The sequence below is a fragment of the Dermacentor silvarum genome, chromosome 7, assembly GCF_013339745.2.
Source record: "Dermacentor silvarum isolate Dsil-2018 chromosome 7, BIME_Dsil_1.4, whole genome shotgun sequence".
Taxonomy (NCBI): Eukaryota; Metazoa; Arthropoda; class Arachnida; order Ixodida; family Ixodidae; genus Dermacentor; species Dermacentor silvarum.
In genome coordinates, this window is record NC_051160.1 from 41624688 (window position 1) to 41646242 (window position 21555).

General features: G+C 43.9%; 1 protein-coding gene across 1 annotated transcript in view; it reads right to left on the reverse strand.

The window, feature by feature from the left end:
* Positions 1–21555, reverse strand: part of LOC125947102 (synapsin-2-like) — a 51370-nt gene that overhangs the window by 22788 nt on the left and 7027 nt on the right. The window contains exons 3-4 of the mRNA XM_049671450.1: positions 11864–11983; positions 5035–5547 (exon numbers count right to left, since the gene is read on the reverse strand). Coding sequence (XP_049527407.1) covers positions 5035–5547; positions 11864–11983 — 633 coding nt within the window. The remainder of the gene's footprint in view (positions 1–5034; positions 5548–11863; positions 11984–21555) is intronic.

Below are 21555 nucleotides of genomic sequence, written 5' to 3' on the forward strand. Positions count from 1 at the left end.
TCCCTTCGCATTATATTTGAAGGAGAATCAATTCTGTTTAGAAAATTTGCAAATTAAACTGTCGCATCGAAGTTTTAAAATGTAATTTTCCCACATTGCAATTATTTTGTGGAATAAACTATCCAGCAGAGTTATTGCTCTTACGTATGACACGAAATTTCAAAGTCTATTGATACATTAAGTTTATAACGTGTATACACATCGCATCGGCGTGCATTTGTTTTGTTCTGATGTTATTCTTAAACCCCAAGGATCAAAGTAGTGTCCAATGTGGACATATTTTATCAACATAGTCGTGGACTTCGCACCAAACCGCGTGAATTTTTCTACAACGTCATTTTGTCTTATTTTCATACTTTTCATATTTACGAAACAGGGCTCCGCAGTGAAAGTTCCTCTTAAGTATTTTTCCCACCGCGCTAGAACGTCTTACGCAGTGACCGCGACTTCAGTGAGTTGAAACAAAGAGGTGGTAACGTGGTGACTATTGTTGACAGTTCACAGAGGTGTATTCGGCGATGTGACATTAGTGTACAGGAGTTGATTTATCTAGAAATCAGCCTATCGCACCTATCTGAGAAGTTGCTAATTAGATATCTCTATGTACCGACGAATATATCCGCTGTCTTGTTTGATGAGATCATCTCTTCTATTGAAAGTGTATTATCTGTATGTAGCAAGAAGAGCGTGATCATTCCTCGGAATTTAAGTACACCTGGAATTGACTGGAGCACACTTAAATACGAGGGGAGCCCCAAAATTAAACACACTGAGAGGGCACTGCCATACGTAGATATAGCACAGAGTTCACATGCAAGATCTGGTCAGTAGACACCTTCACGAAACGACTGAGCAGACGGCGTCAGTGTGATGGCAAACGTGTGAGCGCAGTGTCGTGTTTCTCTGACTGTTGGCGTGTTCCGTCTGCGAAGTCATTATGGCAACTTTAAAAGGACAAAGAATGTGTGCGAAGTTTTTACTTCCTGCTTAAAACATCGGCAACGGAGACTCACGAAATGCTTCAAGAGGCTTTCCAGGAGGATGCTCTGGTCCGCACACAAGTTTTCGACTGGTTTGGGCGCTTTAAACGTGGTTAGATGAGTGTTGAAGACCCACCTCGTTCTGGACGCCTGGACACATTCAAGCGCATGGTTTCTAGGTGCGAAGCACCTTAGGTGCCCGGGCTGTCCGTGTCTCCTGTCGTAGTCACGGTAAGCAAGAGGCTCCTGGTCGCGCTTGGCACGCGCTCGTGCCACTGCTCCCGCGTTCGAGGTCGTCTTCCACTGCGTTGCCGCTCATCATTCCAGCGTAGAATTTCACTTCTCTTCGGTCGTCGTAATTGGCAGGCCGCATTTACGGGGTTATGAGCCATTTCTTAAGGAAGTATAAGCCCATTAGCGGTGCATCACTGCATGTTTCGCACCTCCCCAGGTTTCACGTTAGTGGAGCTGCATTTCGCTCAATGGGTCATTTGACACGCATAAAATTTAATTCAGCACTCAAACCGAGCCTACGACTTATCTTCCCAGTGATTACATTCGACCCATCTGCCTGCCGAGTGATGGGTGAGACGGAGAGGCCGAAACACACATCTTTCTGCGTGGCGGTCGGCTGGGGAAGGCTGCTCGAAGTGGGACGCCTGCTTCGTAAGCACTCTTCATGAAGCTGCTTCTTTCCCAACAGCGTTTCGGGTTAAAGCGTGTTGTCCTTTTTTGCTTCTGTGTGAGAAGGTGCGGAACAAATTTAGCGGAAACATGTCTCACGTGCAAATTCTCCCTCAAGATCCGCTGCCCGAGCTACAACTCACGACTGTCTCTGTTGAAATTTCGTCGATCGTGAATCGACGCTCCTCGTTGATTTTTTGGCGAATTTTTTCAGTGTTTTCCTTGTTTCCCGGCGTTTTAGTTCTTCCAGAACGAGGTTGGTCTTCAACACTCATACCTCACCACATTTAAAGCACCCAAACCAGTCGATAACTTGTGTGCGGCTCATAGCATCATCCTGGAAAGCCTCTCCAAGCATTTGGAGACTCTCCGCTGCCGATTTTTTAAACAGGAAGCAAAATTTCACACACGCTCCTTGTTCTTTTAACGTTTCCATAATGAATGTGCAGGAGGAACACGCGAACAGTCAGAGAAACTCAACACTACACTCGCACGTTCACCTACACACTGACGCCGTCTGCACAATCGCTTCATGAAGGGCTCTACTAATCCCATCTAGCGGCTGAAAGCTGTACTACGTCTACGAATAGCAGCGCCCTCTCAGTCCGTTTTTTTTTTTTTTTGGTGGGGGGGGGGGGGGGGGGGAGAGGGTCCCCTCGTATTCTCCTTACAACCATCACATGGAGAACAAATGCAGCGTGCTGCTTGACTTTCTAGTTTGCTGTTACTTTGAGCAACATAACCTTATCGCCAATTTCAGTGGAAACGTCTCAGACCTTAGCCTGTTGAATTCTCATGTTAGACATATCTCTCGTTATGAAATTTCACTTGTGCGTCTCGATAAATTTCGTCCGTTACAAAAAACAACCGCCTCTGTGTCAGCCCTCAGGCAGAGCATGTCCAGTGGCATAAGTGAATCTTTTCGCTTTGCTTTCAAGTCTGGGAGTTAGTTGGTTTATACTATTTCTTGTCCGCTAACAAGTGGGCACTGGTTACATACCAAACATGTGCTGATAACCAAATAGTTTACGCATCTCGTTTTGAGCAGTATGCGAAAATACGTTCCGCAGTACAAACCTGAACGGTCTAAGTATCTCCTCTGGTTCACATTAGAACTGAAATTTGACGAAAAGAACAACGATAGCGTGCACCGAAAATCTAGAAATCCGTGTGCCTAATGGGTAAGGAGAAGAATTCTGCTTTATTTTGCAGGCTCTCAGCAAACACCTATATAAGCCGCATCACGGCTCATATATTACATTCTTGGAAAAAAGTGTCCTCTCACCGACCGGTGGAACTTAGGAATAATATCGCCCAATTTCTCTTCTCTGTGCCACGTCTAAGATTTTGAGCTTTCCCTTCGCAGCCTATTACTTTTTACTGTGAAGAACTCATGGATTCCGAATCAGCATTTATTTCATCCTGACCACTTCACTATGAAAAATCGCCCAAGTTTCATGACACGGATCACCGCACCGGTACTTCAGACACGGCTATTTGACGCTATTCACTTCGACTTCAGCAAAGGTTTTGGGTAGTCAGTCATTAATTGTTTATGTTCTAGTTTACGTACATTCTTGTTGACTGTTCAGTTCCCAAATCACTTGTGCATTTTTTTGTCTCAATTAAATCATCTTTTGTTAACATCGACGACCAAACGTATTTTTCATACATGGCGACTAGTGGCGTCCCTCAAAGGTCAGTCAGTATTAGGACTGAAAATTCACTTGTATCTCTAGACAATCTTTTTAAGTTTTTAGATCAAACAAGCTTCTTAAACAAACTTTAAAGTAATGATCTTTGTTGTTTGAAGCACTATAATCAAATTATATATTTGCATCTTGTGCATGGCGCATCATAGCCTTGGTTGCTTTTGCGCCATAATACCTTACATAACTAACTTCTTTTAAATATTTTTATTAATGATTTCTTTCCACTATTCAGAATTTTTCGTTCCTTCTATATGGCGATGCCATCAAGATTTGCAAGGGGATTCCTACTGTAGACGACTGTCGCATCCTGCAGCCTCACCACATTTCTTTTTGTAGACGGTGCAATGATAATAGCCACACCATCAATGCTGTTAAAACCTATGTTATGACTTTCGCTCGCAAAACAGCAAGAAACATCGTTTTCGACTGAGCTAATGTAATTATAGTGATCAGTTGTACAGCTTCTTACTGAAATCACGGTACTCGTTGAACTCAGCTCTCTGTCAAATCCGCTGTTCGCTGTTTAGTGGGCCTTCTCCTTTCATATCAGTGATTTGCGAAGATCAGTCGAAAAGTTAAGTGGGTACCGAGAAGGGCAACATTCTTTTAGGGGAACGTACATACGCATTTCCTCCGGCAGATTGTCAGTGAAATGTAGAACTTGATCATTTGCATTATCTGACTTTAATACAGAGGACCAGACTTCATTAGAAAGATAGTGATAAAAACTGACGTATAATCCCCAGTGGCGAAATCGTATTACGGAGAGCCCGAGCTGTTGTGGCATTTTCTTTGAAGCCTTGTTCATATGTTGTCTTAGTTGAAAGAGACGGGTAATACTTGTGCGCTCGAACCAGTTTTATGTCATCTTGGGAGGCACGCACACTTTCCATGTTCGACAAACATAGGCCGAATATGTTACCATGTGGGTTCGGCAAGTGGTTCAATTGAAGAACGTTGTTGAAAGAAGGAAAATCAAGGATCATGCATTCTTTATGAGTAATCCAGTTGCTAAGGTGGGATATTGACAGGTTGTCCCCTTGTAGTCCAGATACGGTAATATCTGTAAGTACTAAAAAGTTATGCTTAGGGCGGGAAGTGATATTCGCATTTGAGTGTAGGCGCTCATTAAAAAAATATGGATTCGTCGTGGGTGATATGGAAAATGAACCTAGCATTATGCTCGCACCCCTGCTGAAGACAGACCTAGCCATACAGATGCGGGCACTGATTCAGAATCCGCGCACTGCACGAGCGCAAGCGTACTACGAACAATGATCAGGATTCTTCCGCCGATGATGTTACCACCATTGCATTCACGGTCACTGCGGCAGACGTAACGGCTGGGTGGAAAGTAATCTTATGAGGATATATCGAAAGAAAGCCATGTCTCTGTCAGAATTGATATAGAAGATGATGAAAAGAACTTGCAACGAAATTCATTAGCCTTTTCCTCAGACCGCCACCGTTCCGATAGTAAAAGTTAACATTTCATATTTATAATAATAATAATAATAATAATAATAATAATAATAATAATAATAATAATAATAATAATAATAATAATAATAATAATAATAATAATAATAATAACAATAATAATAGTTTTATCATTGTAATATAATTTATTACTTGTGCAGTTGTACTAGCGCGCTTACCCAGAGGTGGTGGGGTTGGTTTTGGTGGGGATGGATTTGGTGGGGGTGTCACTGGTGGGGATTGCGCTGGTGGGGATGGTGCTTTTGGGGATGGCGCTGGTGGGGATGGTGCTGGTGGGGATTTCGTTGGTGGGGATGGTGCTGGTGGGGATGGCTTTGGTGGGGATTGCGCTGGTGTGGGTGGTGCTGGTGGGGATGGGGCAGGTGGGGATGGCTTTGGTGGGGATGGCGCAGGTGGGGATGGCTTTGGTGGGGATGGCGCAGGTGCGGGTGTCACTGGTGGGGATTGCGCTGGTGGGGATGGTGCTGGTGGGGATGTCACTGGTGGGGATTGCGCTGGTGGGGATGGTGCTGGTGGGGATGTCACTGGTGGGGAAGGCGTGAGTGAGGATTGCACTGGTGGGGATGGCTTTGGTGGGGATGGTGCTGGTTGGGCTGGTTTTGGTGTGGCTGGTTTTGGTGGGGACGTTCCTGGCGCTGTTGGGCTAGCGACGCCAGGCTCAGTGGTCGTGCCTGTCAGAAGATAAAGCGGCGTCATAAGAGGTTTAAACTTGTCGCGTTTTTGTGGTATTCCCGTTACGGCTATCAAACAATACACTCAATAAATCAATTGCATAGAATCAAGCGTAGAACCAAGCATAGAACCATGCGAATGTTTATCAGGCTTGTACAGAATCCCGCATTTATAGCTATATTACGCGACCTTATATCACAAGTCATTTTCGCGCCTTTAAGCGGTGATAATCAGCGAGACCGGCAGAAGTACTCTCAAGTGCACCAAGCATTCTCTTGTGCAAGAGTCGTCTAATGCGATGTTCCCTTCAGGAGGACGCACGACCATATAGTGTTCTGACGCGATATAGCTAAAAATGCGGGAGGCTATACGTTCCCAATTACCACCCATTATTTACTTAAAGTTTTTTTGTAATTTTCTAATTAAACGCTCTTTCTTTTTACTGGGTAACGTTCACTGTAATTCTATTACTTGTTCAAGTAAACAATTACATGTAACCAATTACATTTTGACGAAAGAAGCTACAACAGGAGACGCAGCCTCGAGTTGTTGCATTCGGCGAGAACTGGTTTCCAAAGTGATGAAACATGCAATTGGTTACCTCCTCCTTAAATCAGCGTCCTGCTTTTACCCATCGGGCAGCTAAACTTGGCAATGGAGCGTATTCGCATACCTCTGGTGGAACTGTGACGTTTGAGCTTTTCTATTACAATAAATATTTGTCTCTTTTTCTCCTGGAAGCGCTTTTAAGTTGCCGTCATATATGGTGGTAAGAGCTGCTACTCAATTCTTGGTAGCCGAATAGCAGCGCGAAAAGACAAGGACGAGAAGACGACACGCACATGCGGCGACTTGCAACTACTTTATTTTCGGAAGTTTCCGAAACATATAGCATACACATGACACACGAAAATGAAGAAACAGCCACAAAAACCCCCGTCCCCGTCCGTGCTGGCCGCTTAATCACAACTGCTTGTTGCTCTAAAAATACACGCCGTAAACATTTTTATAGAAATCGTGAGGGACGCCATGCTTTTGCATGCGCCATCCAGTTTAGCTGTATTTGCTGCTTCTACTATTAATCTATAGTCATCCTGTCAGAGGCACAGCTAAGCACTTTCGCACTGTCAGAATGTGGTACGCATCCGCAGTCTCGACAATGTAATCCCAAATGCCCGGAAGTGGCTGTGTTCACATTGTATTACTGTTATTTTAATATTTTATTTAATCACCTGCCAGTTTGACCTATATATGTTTAAAGAGGATATATGAACAGTAGAGGAGAGATGTTCGAAGAATTCGCGGATAAGAATAGGCTGCGAATAATGAATAGCTTCTTCAGGAAACGCAGCAACAGGTTGTGAACCTGTAAAAGCCCTAACGGAGAAACAAGGAATGAAATAGATTTCACGCTCTCTGCCGATCCCAGCATAGTGCAGGATGTAGAAGGGATAGGTAGGGTAAAGTGCAGTAACCATAGGTTAGTGAGGTCTAGGATTTATCTCAATTTGAAGAGAGAAAGAATAAAATTAGTACAGGTCAACCTAGACGCAGTGAGGGTAAAAGCAGACTAATTCAGGCTGGTTCTTCCAAACAAATATACAGCAGTTTTAGAACAAGAACATGACAACATAGAGGTAATTAATGAAATCCGTAACTAGGCTGATCTCAGAAGCAGCAATTGAAGTGGGAGGTAAGGCACCAATGGCAACCAGTCGGTAAGCTCTCCCAAATAACAAAAGACCTAATAAAGAAACGACAAAACATGAAAGTGCCAAACTCGAGAGATCAGACGGAATTCGCTGAACTGTCGGAACTGATCAACAGGAAGAAAGTAAGGGATATTCGAAATTATAACGTGGAAAAGACTGAGGAAGCAGTAAAATATGGACGCAGCATGAAATCAGTCAGAAGAAAACTTGGCATAGGACAAGGCAAGATGTATGCACTGAAAGATGACATATACGTAAGGCTTTCCAGCCATTGAGTGAGCCTGTCTCACCTTACGCAGCATACTAATTGGCTGTCTGTATTTAGATAAAGCAATTTATTTATTGCACTGTCAATCTCGTCATGCGTGAATTAATTTTTTCGAAATGTGCTGCCGTGTGGTATCGTCGTTAGCTATTTCAACGGGCACTTCACTCTACTACGTGGTTCTCGGGCATGCTGTTCCTTTTATCTCTCCGCTTTTATTAGGGCGGAAGCCTTACATGTCTCATCGTTCAGTCCACCTTCAGCGTCCTTGTGCGAAAACCATGTCGTCAAAGCCTTCGAAATCGTACACGATGACGACTTGGTGGAGTAATTCACTTACTACACCGACCCGGCATTGTGTCTTAACTATACGCAAACGCTCAGCGCAACTTTTCTGATGTTTCCGGGGTCACAATCATCATCGTGTTAATTAAGATAGACTAATCAGGCGCTCTCAACCACGACCTTCGGTGGGAGTCGAACCCCCCCCTTTGACGTTAAGGCAATGTTAATGAAGGTACGGGCAATTACACTAGAGTTAATTAAGGCACTCGAACTCACGACCTTTGGGGGGAGTCGCACCCTCGATCTTTGGCGGGAGTTGAAACCACGACCTTTGGAGTTAATTAGGGTGAGGCTAATGAAGGCAGAGTTAATTTATGTAGCGTCGATTAAGCCGCTCGAACCTGCGACTGGTCGGAAAAAAACAATAAGAAGTAAAAACGCATTCGAATTTCAATTAATTTCATGAACGTCGCACGAGGTCGCAGGCTTTCGCCTTCACCATCTTTGGCGTATGCTAAAGTGACTGTCAATTTTGTGCACCAGGGCCGGTATTTTGTAGCGATACCTTTCATGTAATAATGCCTTTTAGCGCTTATCGCGCTTTGTCAGTGGTCGGAGCGACGGTCCGCTCGTGTTATCAACGGGATCAGCCGGCCGTGAGCGGTGGATGATAAGACTAGAGTAGAATAAGTCATAATGCCTCGCTACAAAATCGCGGCCCAGACGTGATCGTACTTTTCTGTTTCAGATTTACAAGAATTTACAAGCTCTCAGTTGACGGGACATCAAGTTAGAGGCATGAAACGTATAAAACACTGTAAATGAGCCTTTTGTTGCCAAACGGACTCCAGGGAGCTGTTGATTTAAATTTTTTTACAAATTCTGAATATTTGGTGTTCGATTTGCTATTGAAAGATGACTTTTTCGAACATTCGTATTGAACTTGATGTAAAAATCTCTTTCAAAAACTCCTACTTAATACGTAATAAGATCGTGTTTCAGAACATAGTAGCGTCAAACGTCGCGGTATTTTTGCACCAGTTTACAGGTAAAGGTTGCTTTTTACAGATTGCCACAGTTTACAGGTAATACTTGAATTTCCCGGAGTATTCCAAGCGCACTTGTTAGGGATGGGCTTTATGTTAGAATGGCCGAAATCCTTGGCCTGTTCCCTGTTCCGTTAACTATGCTGTCAATGCCAGGTACAATGTGGTAATACGGAACGGTTTAAACTCTTCGCATTAAGCCAGTCGGTGAAGAGATCAGGTATTTTCGCATTTTAAAGAAGGTGGAATAAACGACGGCCTCGTCAAGCAGAAAAAGAAAAGGACGCCGGGAAACAATTTTACACACTTAAAGGTATTGGCATGTTCTTTTTGTAACACCCTGGCCAGAAAATGTGTTTGAGCTCAAACTACACCTGTGATGAGACAAGCCGCAGTTGAAATCTCTGTAATAATTTAGACCAACTTGTGCACACTGAAATATCTGACATGAGCGCTTGATATAGATTGCATTATAGTTTATTCCATACAGTTTTTGTGTCGTCTGTCGAAGCTATATTATCATGATTATTTACCAGAGTTTGTTCCAATCAGCCATTCAATCTTACTCCATGGGCGCTATAACGTAAAATGATTGCAAACTGTTTTGATTCCAATTTCGGCAATCAGCCACCACGATTGGTCAAAACATTTTCAGGCCACTCCTCAACTTCACCTGTCTGTCACGCAACGCCACGAAAACCGCCATAGCTCCCCATCTGATATAACGTGTATACACTTATTATGCATGATTAAACCGCACCAAAGAAAAATAATCCTTCCTGATTCGACGCCTTTTCACCATTAGCCCTCTGCTATTGGTCCTAATATTTTCTGGCTACGTCCACTTCACCTGTCTGTCACGCGACCTCACCACGTCAAAGTGACGTGTACGCGAAAAAAATGCATTATTATGCCGAACCAAACTGCAAATTTTTCTGAATAGCCTCAGACTGCCCCGTTCCGAAAGGAATAGAAGATGGCTGCCCACCGATCGCTCAGGCCCTCGCTACTCGCACCTGCCGGTGAGCACGTATATTTGCGCATGATAAACCTTTTTGGGTGACAGTAAAACGTTATCGAGCCCTTTCGGCATGCATACGACATCGCTCTGCCAACTCTTCCTTGCTGAGGATCCGTTTAAGTGGCATTCTCATATTTCCGTTGCACGCCGCCGCGATTTTCGACCAGCCACCGGAAGCTAAGTAAGGCGAAGCGGACCAATCGGAGAAGCCGGCACCAACCTCTTCATGCGGTTATCTATTTTCACTGCGCTGGCTCGGCCCCATCGAAACCCTCTCCACTAGAACGTGCTCCTCGCCTCTTGTCAGCCAATTAGATAAGAAAAACCGCTGGGTGTAGACAATGTTATTGGTTTTAAAAGCGAACAAAGGTGACCTCCTATAAACGAGGAGAGTGTTTGATTGTGTTGTTCAGACTGCGCTGCGGGTCACCGCCCGATGTTTGCGTCGGTGGTTACATAAATGTGACGTCAGGAGTTTGGAATCGAAACAGTTTGGAATGATTTTACGTTATAGCGCACCTTATTAAGTGTGAGGTTGTTGCCGTGGAACAAGCCAGCACACTTTACCTCAACATATTAGCAGTGTTGCACGTGATTTCTGCGCGCCATTTTCTTTTTCGAGTTCTGCCACATGATGACTAGGTAAAAAAAATTGATTTTCATGGCAAATCATGACAGGCTACGAAACAGGGCCCGCTTGCAAAGAATTTCTCATTATTAAGCGCCATACGCGAGTAGCTATTGCAGTGACAACCTTTTCCTTATGTCCATCGCTTTCATGAGCAACCTATTCCTGAACTAGTGTAATAGGGCAAAAGCAGGTAATGGTCCAACAAAGCAAGCGACGATTACGAGCGATGTTACCTTTTCCTATGTCCTGTTCTCGCGTGGTTTCTTTACGATAGGAAACTAATAGCTAGCCCAATGCGTAATTCCTAAAGTACGCCAACACTAGCTGTGAGAAGATTACCGTCTATGATAGAAGCTTTCTTATCACGGATCCAGTTTTGAGAGTCAATCTGGTAAATGAAGAATCGCTTGTGTTGGAGCACCCATGTAATCAATACGGACTCATATTTGTGGGACCTTAAAGTAATTTTAATGCCTTCGCATTAGAATCTTCAGGCGAACGAAAACCTGGCGGCTTCCGACGGTTACCTCTTGGCCTGTGAGAGGAGGAGGGTTAGTCTGTGGCGTCACACGTATAGAGGCGGAGCAAACGAGGTAGAGGAGGCATTTTGAGCCAATCAGAGATGTCGTAGCAGCCTTTTGGGCCAATCGGAGCTGACAAGGTGTCGAATTCGACAACATGGCGGACTTCGTCAATATCCATATAGCACCTCAGCATAGGAACGCATAAAAAAGATTGCGACCACCCATCGAAAATTCTTATAAAACACGATCCCCGAAGTTATTCGCGTTATTCCTGCAGCGTTGGACAATCTGACCGGTAAACCTTTCGCCGCTTTTGAAAGAGGAGCCCCATACAAATTCGCTGTAGGTGAGTTTAAGTATTACCAGTATAAACGCAATTTCAGTGAAATAGACTATTCACTTTTCAACCGTGCATACAAGCCAAAGTAGCAGCAACCGTGTTCGTATTTCGCCTCGAGTTGCATAAGCACGGGCACATCAAACACACCGAGCTACTCCGAACGCGGAGAAGACGTGATCCGCCTCAATTCACGGACGAGTGCCAACGTTAAAGAAGGCCATACTCGGACCGCCGGCGTCCCACAGTTTAATCGATCTTTTGGACGAGAGACCCACCGATCGATAGACGGCAACGAGTGATCTAGTCGCACGACAGCCCGTTTCATCACTCGTCGTCGTCATGTCCTAAAACGGGGTTTGAGTTTTACGTGTCTTCTTTAATGGTCATTTCCCCCAAGAACTGACCTTTGCGTTTACGTATACATGCTCTAATTTTCGCATTTAGAGTCCATTCATTGCGAAGTTAGAGAGTGCGATAACATGGCCTCTAACCTGTTGACCCCACTTTCGCCGTTGGAGGTGGCTTTGGAGGCGCGGGAGGGCCACGACGACTGCCATCCGTGCCACCGCTGTCACCGGCACTTTTGTCGGCCTCCCCGACAGTTGGCTCCACTGAAATCAAAGAAAGCAAAAGAGAATAGATCGATTGTCACGCTGTTTGACGTCACAAAGGAACACCGGGGCTGGCAGACGCCGTGATGGACGACTGCGGATAATTTTCACCACCAGTGTTTCTTTAGCGTGCGCTTTAACGTGTGATTTGATGTTGGCGCTACTTGTTTCGCGCCGGAGAGATGAGGTGAGCACACAGGAGATCCGTAGACATTTTCCTGATTTGATTTATTTGACCTCTAGTTACTTGAATTACAAGCTTTACATTTGCACAATACATAACTATGACATATGAGCAGCACACGCTCCGATCTGGAACACCCCCCCCCCCCTCCCCCAGAGAGCAAACACAACATCAATCCGAATTCCTCGCTCACCAGAACCAATCAGGCCACACAGACTCAAATACATCAAGCCAATCGTGGGCGGGCTTAGCCGAGTTTGAACTCGATGGCAGTCGTCCGCCTAAAGAATTACCACCCAAACTAAAGTACCAACATACAGAAAACTACCGAGACAGCCGTTGGGCTTTTGACGAACTAGAGCGACGAACTGCCGGCGACTAGAAAGCGAAAGTGCGCAAAAGAGTCGGGAAGCCTTCACTGAACAGTTTGGGAAATTAGAACAAGGGGGTTTCTGTCTCCAGTACAAGTGGCGGGCAACAACGCGGTCACCCTGCGGACCCTTAGGCTAAGCGGGTGGTGCCCCGCCTGAGATTCCCCCAACTTACCTCTCCACTCGGTGGAGAAAAAAAAGTTTGAGAGATAAACGACAACTATCAAAAGAACACTGTTACACAACACAGGCGACGAAGAAGCGTAAGGACAAACAGTTATACGCGACACTACGAAGGTAATGTTTTAGCTGTCTTGACGGTACTACGTCAGTAGCACGCCAAAATAACTTAAGGTTGAATAGACACGCTGTGGTTGATTTCAATGAAGCAGGCATTGAGAACAGGGGGTTTGAAATCAGTTGCGTTTCTCTACTACCCTTAAGTATCATTTATGTGCAGCTTCACCTCTTTTAAACGTAGGCAGACAGGCATGATATGATCGAGCCACTTGGTCTCAATTTCTGGAACGCGGTACAGCTGCTCGCCGGACCAATCAAAACCATATAGATCACGGCTATACAGTAGACTTCTGTTACGACTAACCGGGTTAAGCACAATTTCCGGATATGAGGAACGCGCTGTGAACACTCGATAGGAACATCCCGAAAGAAATCACACCCACCGCAATAGCTCAGTGGCTATGGCGTTTCACTTCTGATCTCAAGGTCCCGGGTTGGAACCCGGCCTGGGCAGCTACTTTTTGATGACATGGGCGAAATGCGCAATCACTCGTGTCGTTGCATTTAGGTGCACTTTAAGACGCTCGGGAGGTCAAAATTATTCCGGATTTGCATAATACCGTGCCTCCTAATCAATCATGGTTTCGGTGAGGAAAACCTGAAAACTTGAAGTACGCGTAGTTTTGTTTGCCAGGAGGGCCCAATTAAATAATAAATTGTATGACGTGATAGGTAAAATCGCTCTAAATTGCGTTTTGATCATTTCAGTGCCGAATTATGAGCACACGCCTGCAGCAATGTTCACTCCTTCCATACAAAGTCGTCCTGGGTCGGATATACGAGAAGTGCCAGTTTTTACGCCATAGTAATTCTTAAGGGAAAATATATGCATATGCAAATAAAAGCCTTATCTTTCCAATGATAACAGCTTTGCTTTGAAATTTATTTCCTGCTTTCTTTTATTAGGCCGTCAAATTCTTTGCTCTACATACACCATTTTTCCAACAAGAATCACCCGTGGTATCATGCGATGCACACCCCTAGTCATCAGTCACATCTTGTTCAGCAAATAATTCAATGTCACTTACGTGAACACTATTACAATGTTTCGCGGTATCTCGAAGACGAGTTGTACGATGACCAAATCAATCTTTATACAGCGTAATATGGCCATATCACCAATAAAGCTCGACTGAGATTGGAACATGTCCGTTGGCTGTGAATAATTTTGTATTGCATATTAAATGGTGTGAAACCATGCGGTAGGTGGCGAAACCATGCGTTCACAAAGGAAATCAGCGGTACTGAAAGGATTATCGGACGCCTTACGATCGAATGAACGAAAGCGGTTACGCTCACCAGCTGAACTTCCTGAAAATGCAATGAAATAGACCACTCCCATCAGAAGCAGCAGAACCAATATTCCAATTATTAAGTACATCATCTTCGAATTGTCCTGTCCCTCGCCGCCGCCATCTCTGCGGGAAAGAGAGAAAAGAAAGAAATCTATTGATTTACCCTCATCTTTGTGGAGATTATTGGTCAGTGAAGCTGAAGAAAACCATGACAAATGATATCGGAAAATGAGACACGTACACGCTTGTTTACACTGTTCAGAATACTTTGATTCAAGAACATTGATTACTGCTTTGTGCTCAGTATAATACACACTGACATGTTTCGTCGTAACCGTTTTATTGATATTCGTGGATTATGTTAGGTAAATGCCTGTGAGATTCAGTGTGGTCGGACTCTCTCGAGCAGTGTGACAAAACAGACCAAATTCCAGAAGTGTTTGCTGCATCTGAAAGGTGGACGCGACTACTTGAGTGGCCTCATTCTGAAGATAGCGCACTTTACTCGTCAGAGATCAAACAAGCCGGCCCACCAAACCACAAACTTGGAAAAGGAGGCTGTGCAGAGGTACTGTTTGCTGCTTTATTGCGTGATTCAGTAGAGAACAGAGTCATCACTGCGGGTCGTGCGTTATTGGGTTGCGCGTTCTCTATTCTCGTTCTCCGTCGTTCCTCTCGGCCTTGTCCGCCTTTTCTTCGTTCAGGTTTACGTACTCGGACATAGATGGCCCCAGCGTGTTTCTTTCTTTCTTTCTTTCTTTCTTTCTTTCTTTCTTTCTTTCTTTCTTTCTTTCTTTCTTTCTTCTTTTTTGCTGACAACGACAACGACGACATGGAAAATTACCACCAACATACCACTAACGGCGTCGCTGTATAAGTGTAAACACGTGTCATCAGAGACATGACACGCTTCTCCACCTGGCAATTTTGCTGGTGCAGTGTATTCCGGCTACATCAAAGGAATGTCGCCACATAAAAGAAATGCAGGTGGTCTCGAACTACGTTGAGGAGCTACGCTTGCCTTATTAAGGTGAATATCTTTCTATGAAATCCCGATATCTATGAAATCCTTAAGACAAGGTCTTTGGCGACTTCACACCGGTTGAGCCTAGGTGGAATATGGCTATCTATATCTGACCTCTGGGTCAAAAACCGGTCCCTTCGCTCCTCGAGAGCGTCGAAGCGAGTACAAAGAGCTATCTAAAGTATGTCTCCATAAGCCAAGAAGTAAGAATCAGTCGCACAGTGGGTAAAATTACCGGTACATGTATTTAGCGCCAATGTAGTCGAAAATTACCCACTATGCAACATAGAATGCACAGACTGCATAGAGCGCGCAACATAGAAAAAATGTTAGAAATAAAGGTGTGTTAATCAAAGTCGACGTCACAGATGACAACGTCGACGTAAGTACATGCGAGTAAAAACCAAAGAGAATGATTGAACTCCGCATGAATAAAGGAGAACACGGGTCCGAGAAGAACCTAACCTCTGACAGTGGAACGAAGAAAATAATGCAAAATGATGGGAAAAAATATTGTGCAATTGGACAGCCTTGGATAATCTTTAACGTCCACCAATTTCAGTACATATTAGTAAAGAAATTGGAGCACGCTAAAGCTTCGCCTTTAAGAGTGGAAAGTAATAGCATTCAAAGATCCCTGGATGCTTGTCAGGCTTCCCGGCAACTGCAGCTTTCTTTTTTTTTTCTCCACCTTCGCCTCTGAGCGCCGATACCGTTTTAAGCTGCCCAGGAGGCGAGCGCCATCTGGATGGTGTTTACGCAAGTGACCTACCCGGAGCGCGTCGCTGTTGGTATGGTAAAAATTCTGGAAAAAGGGGTTTGTGTTTGAGTTTACTCGTGACAGAACTATGTTTTCTCGTTCATTCAAATTACAACCCGACGTGATCATGTCTGTGAATTGTAGTTAAGTCGTACTTTACGATTTTTTGACGGATTTTACTTTGGGAAATTTAATATTGCTCACTAACGCCTCCGCGCCACACGTAGAGGGCCTGCGTGGTCTGTGAGATTTGGGATGATTTTCTCCGCCACGGACGCCGGCGCTTACGCCGACACCGACGAAGGATCGTTTGCGACACGGGGCCATTAACGCTACCGTGTTACTATACTATGCACGTCGTCTTTTTCTTTCACATTGAGTTTGGTTAGCACACCTTTCTTTTCTTTTTATGGGGCCACATGCGCGCGCGCTAGGGAATGCGTGTTTATGTTTGGAGGGCTGGCACCACCGCTTGACAAGCAGCTACGAGAAGGTGTCGGTGGCAGCCGGAAGCTGAGCCCGACCGTGACATCTCCTGAGCCTGACCCTTCCAAGTACTACATAGGTAAGTGGACGTTAACAATATTGGAAGTTTAGAAAGTGACACCCAGCTGCTTAGTGCGGGCTACACCCAACTTTCATGCTTATTAATCCAGTGTAAGGCACATCTGATCTTTCCGGCAACGAATCGAAGATGCAGTGACCCTTATTGGTCACTTCGTAAGCTTCTATTGTAGGACAGAAAGTGTTAATTTGTTTTGACATCGGAAAAAAAGTGATTGCATCCGAGGAACAGCGTACGGGGTATCACTCGCCTTCGCAATGCCGTTCATGGCATTGGCGATACGGCATATCGTAAGTACCTTGCAGACTATCTCAGCTTAAATAGTTTCGATGCAGGCACTAGCAAACTCCAAACCACGTTCTATTCTACCACCGTGATAGCAACACCCAAGCATGCAGCCGACAGCAATCTTGAACGCAAACAGCGATAGCGTGTCACTATTGAAATTTTGGTTTTGTACTAGATTCTAAGGCCCATGTAATTTTGTGATAAATTTTACATAAAAAATGTGCGCCTTGGAGTCGAGTAAGAACGATAATTCATAGCGAACAGTATAAGGCAACAGTTGCGGTGATGGCACAGTAATAATGGTTTTTGTGTTGGCCCGTTCCTCCATGTCACCGGGGAGGACTAAACTTACCGAAAGTACTTATTCGTAATGTTGATGACGTCTACCATCGCGGCGCCCTTAAGAACGGAAGCTGCACAATAGCTGGTTTCGAAGTCGGCCACCGAACCATGGCTCTAAGTAACAAATTCGAATCTCTAAGGCCAGGCTTTTGTGCACTGCAATCATATGAAGCGATTAAAGGAGCCGCGAACACTTCATGGTCGTCATGTTTCATGTAGCGTTACCTTCTGCTTTGGTCATTATGTGCCATTAGTTGATACTTTAATGAACATGATGCAATATATTTGTGAGAATGCGATCCTTGATTTCCTTCACTTGAATAGGCTTGTTTTTTAGAGTAGACGCCACCTAATTATGGGCTGCAATCTACGCTTACGTACAAGGTAGGCACCAGTGCACTTGTGGTAATAACAATTCACCTTGCGTTAGTAACGCCTATTCGGTTTGTGAGTAGAAGGGGTGCCTAATCCCAGTTATGGTAATGGTTACAACATTATCTTGTCAATAAATTGTACTCACGCTGCGGTTACTAGCTGTCGTTAGTAACATGTGTGAGAATGAGCAGTAGGTTTTTTTTTTGTCTTTACGAACAGCGCGTACGCAGGAACAACACACAAACACACACTAAGATATACAACAGATGCCGATCGTAAAATATGCACACAACTCGCCCAAATTGGCACCGTGCTGAAGTAGTACGTTAGTGAGTACTGTGAGCTTTTTTTTTTTCTATTTAAGCTACGCCACCGCTTCGCTGTAGGCGAGACTAGACGTAAAGTAAGACAAAGTACCTTAGAGCAAGGTATCACTTACTCGGCCGTGCCTTTAAAGAGAGAAGAGAGACTTTAGCTCGCTTGGAGCCGCATAGGTTTGAGGTGAAACAACACGTGACTTCATATAAAAGAACTTTTGTTCTGTGTCCGCGTTCCTCGGAGTTAGCGAACGTGCTGAGCTGTTTCGTGCAGATGAAAGGTAAAAAGTTAATTTGATCTGGAACTTATGAATTACTGCCGATCTAGGGGAGGTGTATTTATCAAAATAAAAAAAGAGAGGTTTGAGAGAAAATAAAGTGGCTCCTAGATCAGCATAAACAAAAATGCTGCTTTGCTACATTAACTGAAGAGATGCAAAATGGTCAGATAAAAATAAAACGATGCACGAACACGCTATAAAGAGTCATTGACACAAGTTCATGCTAAAACAATACAAAAGTCACTTGTTCGGTTATGTGGACCGTGGAAACCAGTAGGTAAGCTCTCCCAAGTAACACAGGACCTATTAAAGAAACGACAAAACATGAAAGTGGAAAACTCGAGAGATCAAATAGATTCCGCTAAACTGTCAAAACTGACCAACAAGAAAAAAGTAAGGGATATTCGCAATTATAACGTGGAAATGGTTGAGGAAGCAGTAAAATATGGAAGCCGCATGAAGACAGTGAGAAGAATACTTGGCATAGGACAAGGCAAGATGTATGTACGGAAAGACAAGCAGAGTAATATCATCAGCAATTTCGATGACATAGTAAAGGAAGCAGAAGAATTCTCTACTGGGCAGTACAGTGCCCAGAGCAGCCAAGTTACTTTCATTCTAAGAAGTGAAGAACAGGATACAGAAGCTCCTTCTATAACTAGCGATGAAGTTAGAAGGGCCTTGCAAGACGCAACCAGGGTAAAAGCTGCTGGAGAAGATGGAATAACCGTCGATTTAATCAAAGATGGAGGAGATATCATACTTGAAAAGCATGCCACCCTTTATATGCTATGCCTCACGACTTCAAGTGTACCAGAGAACTGGATCAGCGCCAACATTATATTCATCCATAAGAAGGGAGAAGGTAAAGAATCGAAGAAATGTAGAGCCATTAGCCTGCTTTCAGTATTGTATAAAACATTCACCAATATAATTTCCATTAGAATCAGGGCAACACATGACTTCAGTCAACTAAGAGAACAGGTTGGCTTCAGGAAGGGATATTCTACGATGGATCATATCCATATAATCAATCAGGTAATCGAGAAATCTGAGGAATACAGTCAACCTCTCTATATGGCTTTCATATATTACGAAAAGGCATTCGATTCAGTAGAGATGCCAGCAGTCATAGAGGCATTTCGTAATCAAGGAGTACAGGAGGCATACGTGAATATCTTGGCAAACATCTACAAGGATTCCACAGCTACTTTGGTTCTCCACAAGAAACGTAGAAAGTTACCTATCAAGAAAGGGGTCAGGCAAGGAGACACAATCTCTCCAATGCTATTCACTGCATGCTTAGAAGAAGTATTCAAGCTCTTAGACTGGGAAGGATTAGGAGTGAGGATCAACGCGGAATATCTCAGCAACTTTCGGCTTGCAGATGACAATGTCCTATTCAGCAACAATGGGGACGAATAACAACAAATGATTGAGGGCCTTAATCTAGAATGTGTAACAGTGGGGTTGAAGATTAATATGCAGAAGACAAAGAGAATGTTCAATAGTCTGTTCAAGAAAAGAAGAATTCAGGATCGCCAGTCAGCCTCTAGAGTCTGCAAAGGAATGCGTTTATCTAGCTCAATTACTCACAGGGGACCCTGATCATGAGAAGGAAATTTAAAGAAGAATAAAATTGGGTTGGAGTGCATACGGCAGGCATTACCAAGTAATGACTGGGAGCTTACCACTGTCGTTAAAAAGGCATGTGTACAATCATTGCATTCAACCGGTGCTAACATAACGAAGAAGCTCGAGAACAAGTTAAGGAGCGTACAAAGAGCGATGGAACAAAAAATGTTAGGCCTGACGTTAAGAGACAGGAAGAGATTGGTGTGGATCAGAGAGCAAACGGGAATAGCCAATATTCTATTTGACATCAAGAGGGGAAAATGGAGCTGAGCAGGCCATGTAATGCGTAGGATGGATAACCGGTGGACCATTAGAGTTACAGAATAGATACCAAGAGAAGGGAAGCGCAGTCGAGGACGGCAGAAAACTAGGTGGAGTGACGAAGTTAGGAAATTTGTAGGCGCAAGTTGGAGTCAGCTAGCGCAAGACAGTGATAATTAGAGATTGCAGGGAGAGGCCTTCGTCCTGCAGTGGACATAAAATATAGGCTGATGATGATGATGATGATGATGATGATGTTGATGATGATTATGATGTGGACTTTAAATATTGTAAATCGGCCTTCGAATACACTGCTGTGAAGGCAGGATTGGGAAAGCGAGCGTTTCAGAAGTGGTCTGTCACCAACGCATGTTATTAAAGCTGCGAGCGATCGTTTCGGTACATTATATCGAGGAAAATCAGAAATAGTGTTCGATCAGACGTTACCTTGTCACCAAAAATCACACGCAACGCTGCGTTGTCGGTCCTTTTAATACGTCTTTCCCTCCCCTACCCCCCTCCCGCTTCATAGTTTCTTTTTTTTAATGAAACTGCACACTGTACCACATGAGGCCGTCTGGTGATCCACTACATTCTAGTACTGGCACTTTCTGAGTTCTGGATTTTTGTCTAAATCGTGAATTTTGCAAGAAAGAATACTTGTCAGACCAAATCGAAGATTGAACTCCTACGCCACAATTTAAGGCCTTTAGCTGTATCATTAACCATTGGGTAACGTTATTAGAAAGCTTTTTTTTTTACTTTTCTGTATACGAATTTCTACACTGGAGATGGTATAAAGCATTACTTGTCATGCACAAATCTGCATGTGACCTTCCTCGATATAATGCACCAAATTACTCATTCAGGCATGTCTATGAACCCACCGTGGTGACTTAGCAGCTGTGGCTTTGCGGTGCTAAACAGGTTGTGGTATCAGATGCGAAAATGCAAAAGACCGCCGGTGTACCGTGCATTCAGTGCTCTGTAAAGATGCCGTCAAAATAAATCTGCATTCCCCTACTACGGCGTAAAACCTCAGAATTAAAATTTTGCGCGTATTTATGAATAATTGTTGCAAAATATCCTGGTTTCACCTAGTTGGCATGGGATATTTTTTTTCATTATCATATAATTGTTTGGGTACCTTTGACAATTTTGTTGGGTCTGGGAAAGTATCTCAAATGCATTGTACAAGCAAGTATACAACAATAATAGGGGAGCAACGGCCTGTACCGTTAAATAAAATTTGAATGTCAAAATGAAGCATGAACCAAGCATGTAACAACCTTATCCAAAAAGAACTCACCACTTATGGATGACACCACTGAAATATAATAAATATAAACAATGTGAAACGCGAATAATGTAAGGAAACAACGGGAGCGCCAAAAACACTTCCTAGCTACGCAGCTTCGAAGCTACGCTTTACGTTTTCATACTAAACCCAAAGTTCTCATATTTATGTGTACCAGTCTTGTGATAGCCACAGAGACGTTTTCTTGAAGTGACACTTGCGGTTTGCAATCTTTTGTTGCCACCGGCCTTCGGGAAGATCGCAACCGTGGGCAGTG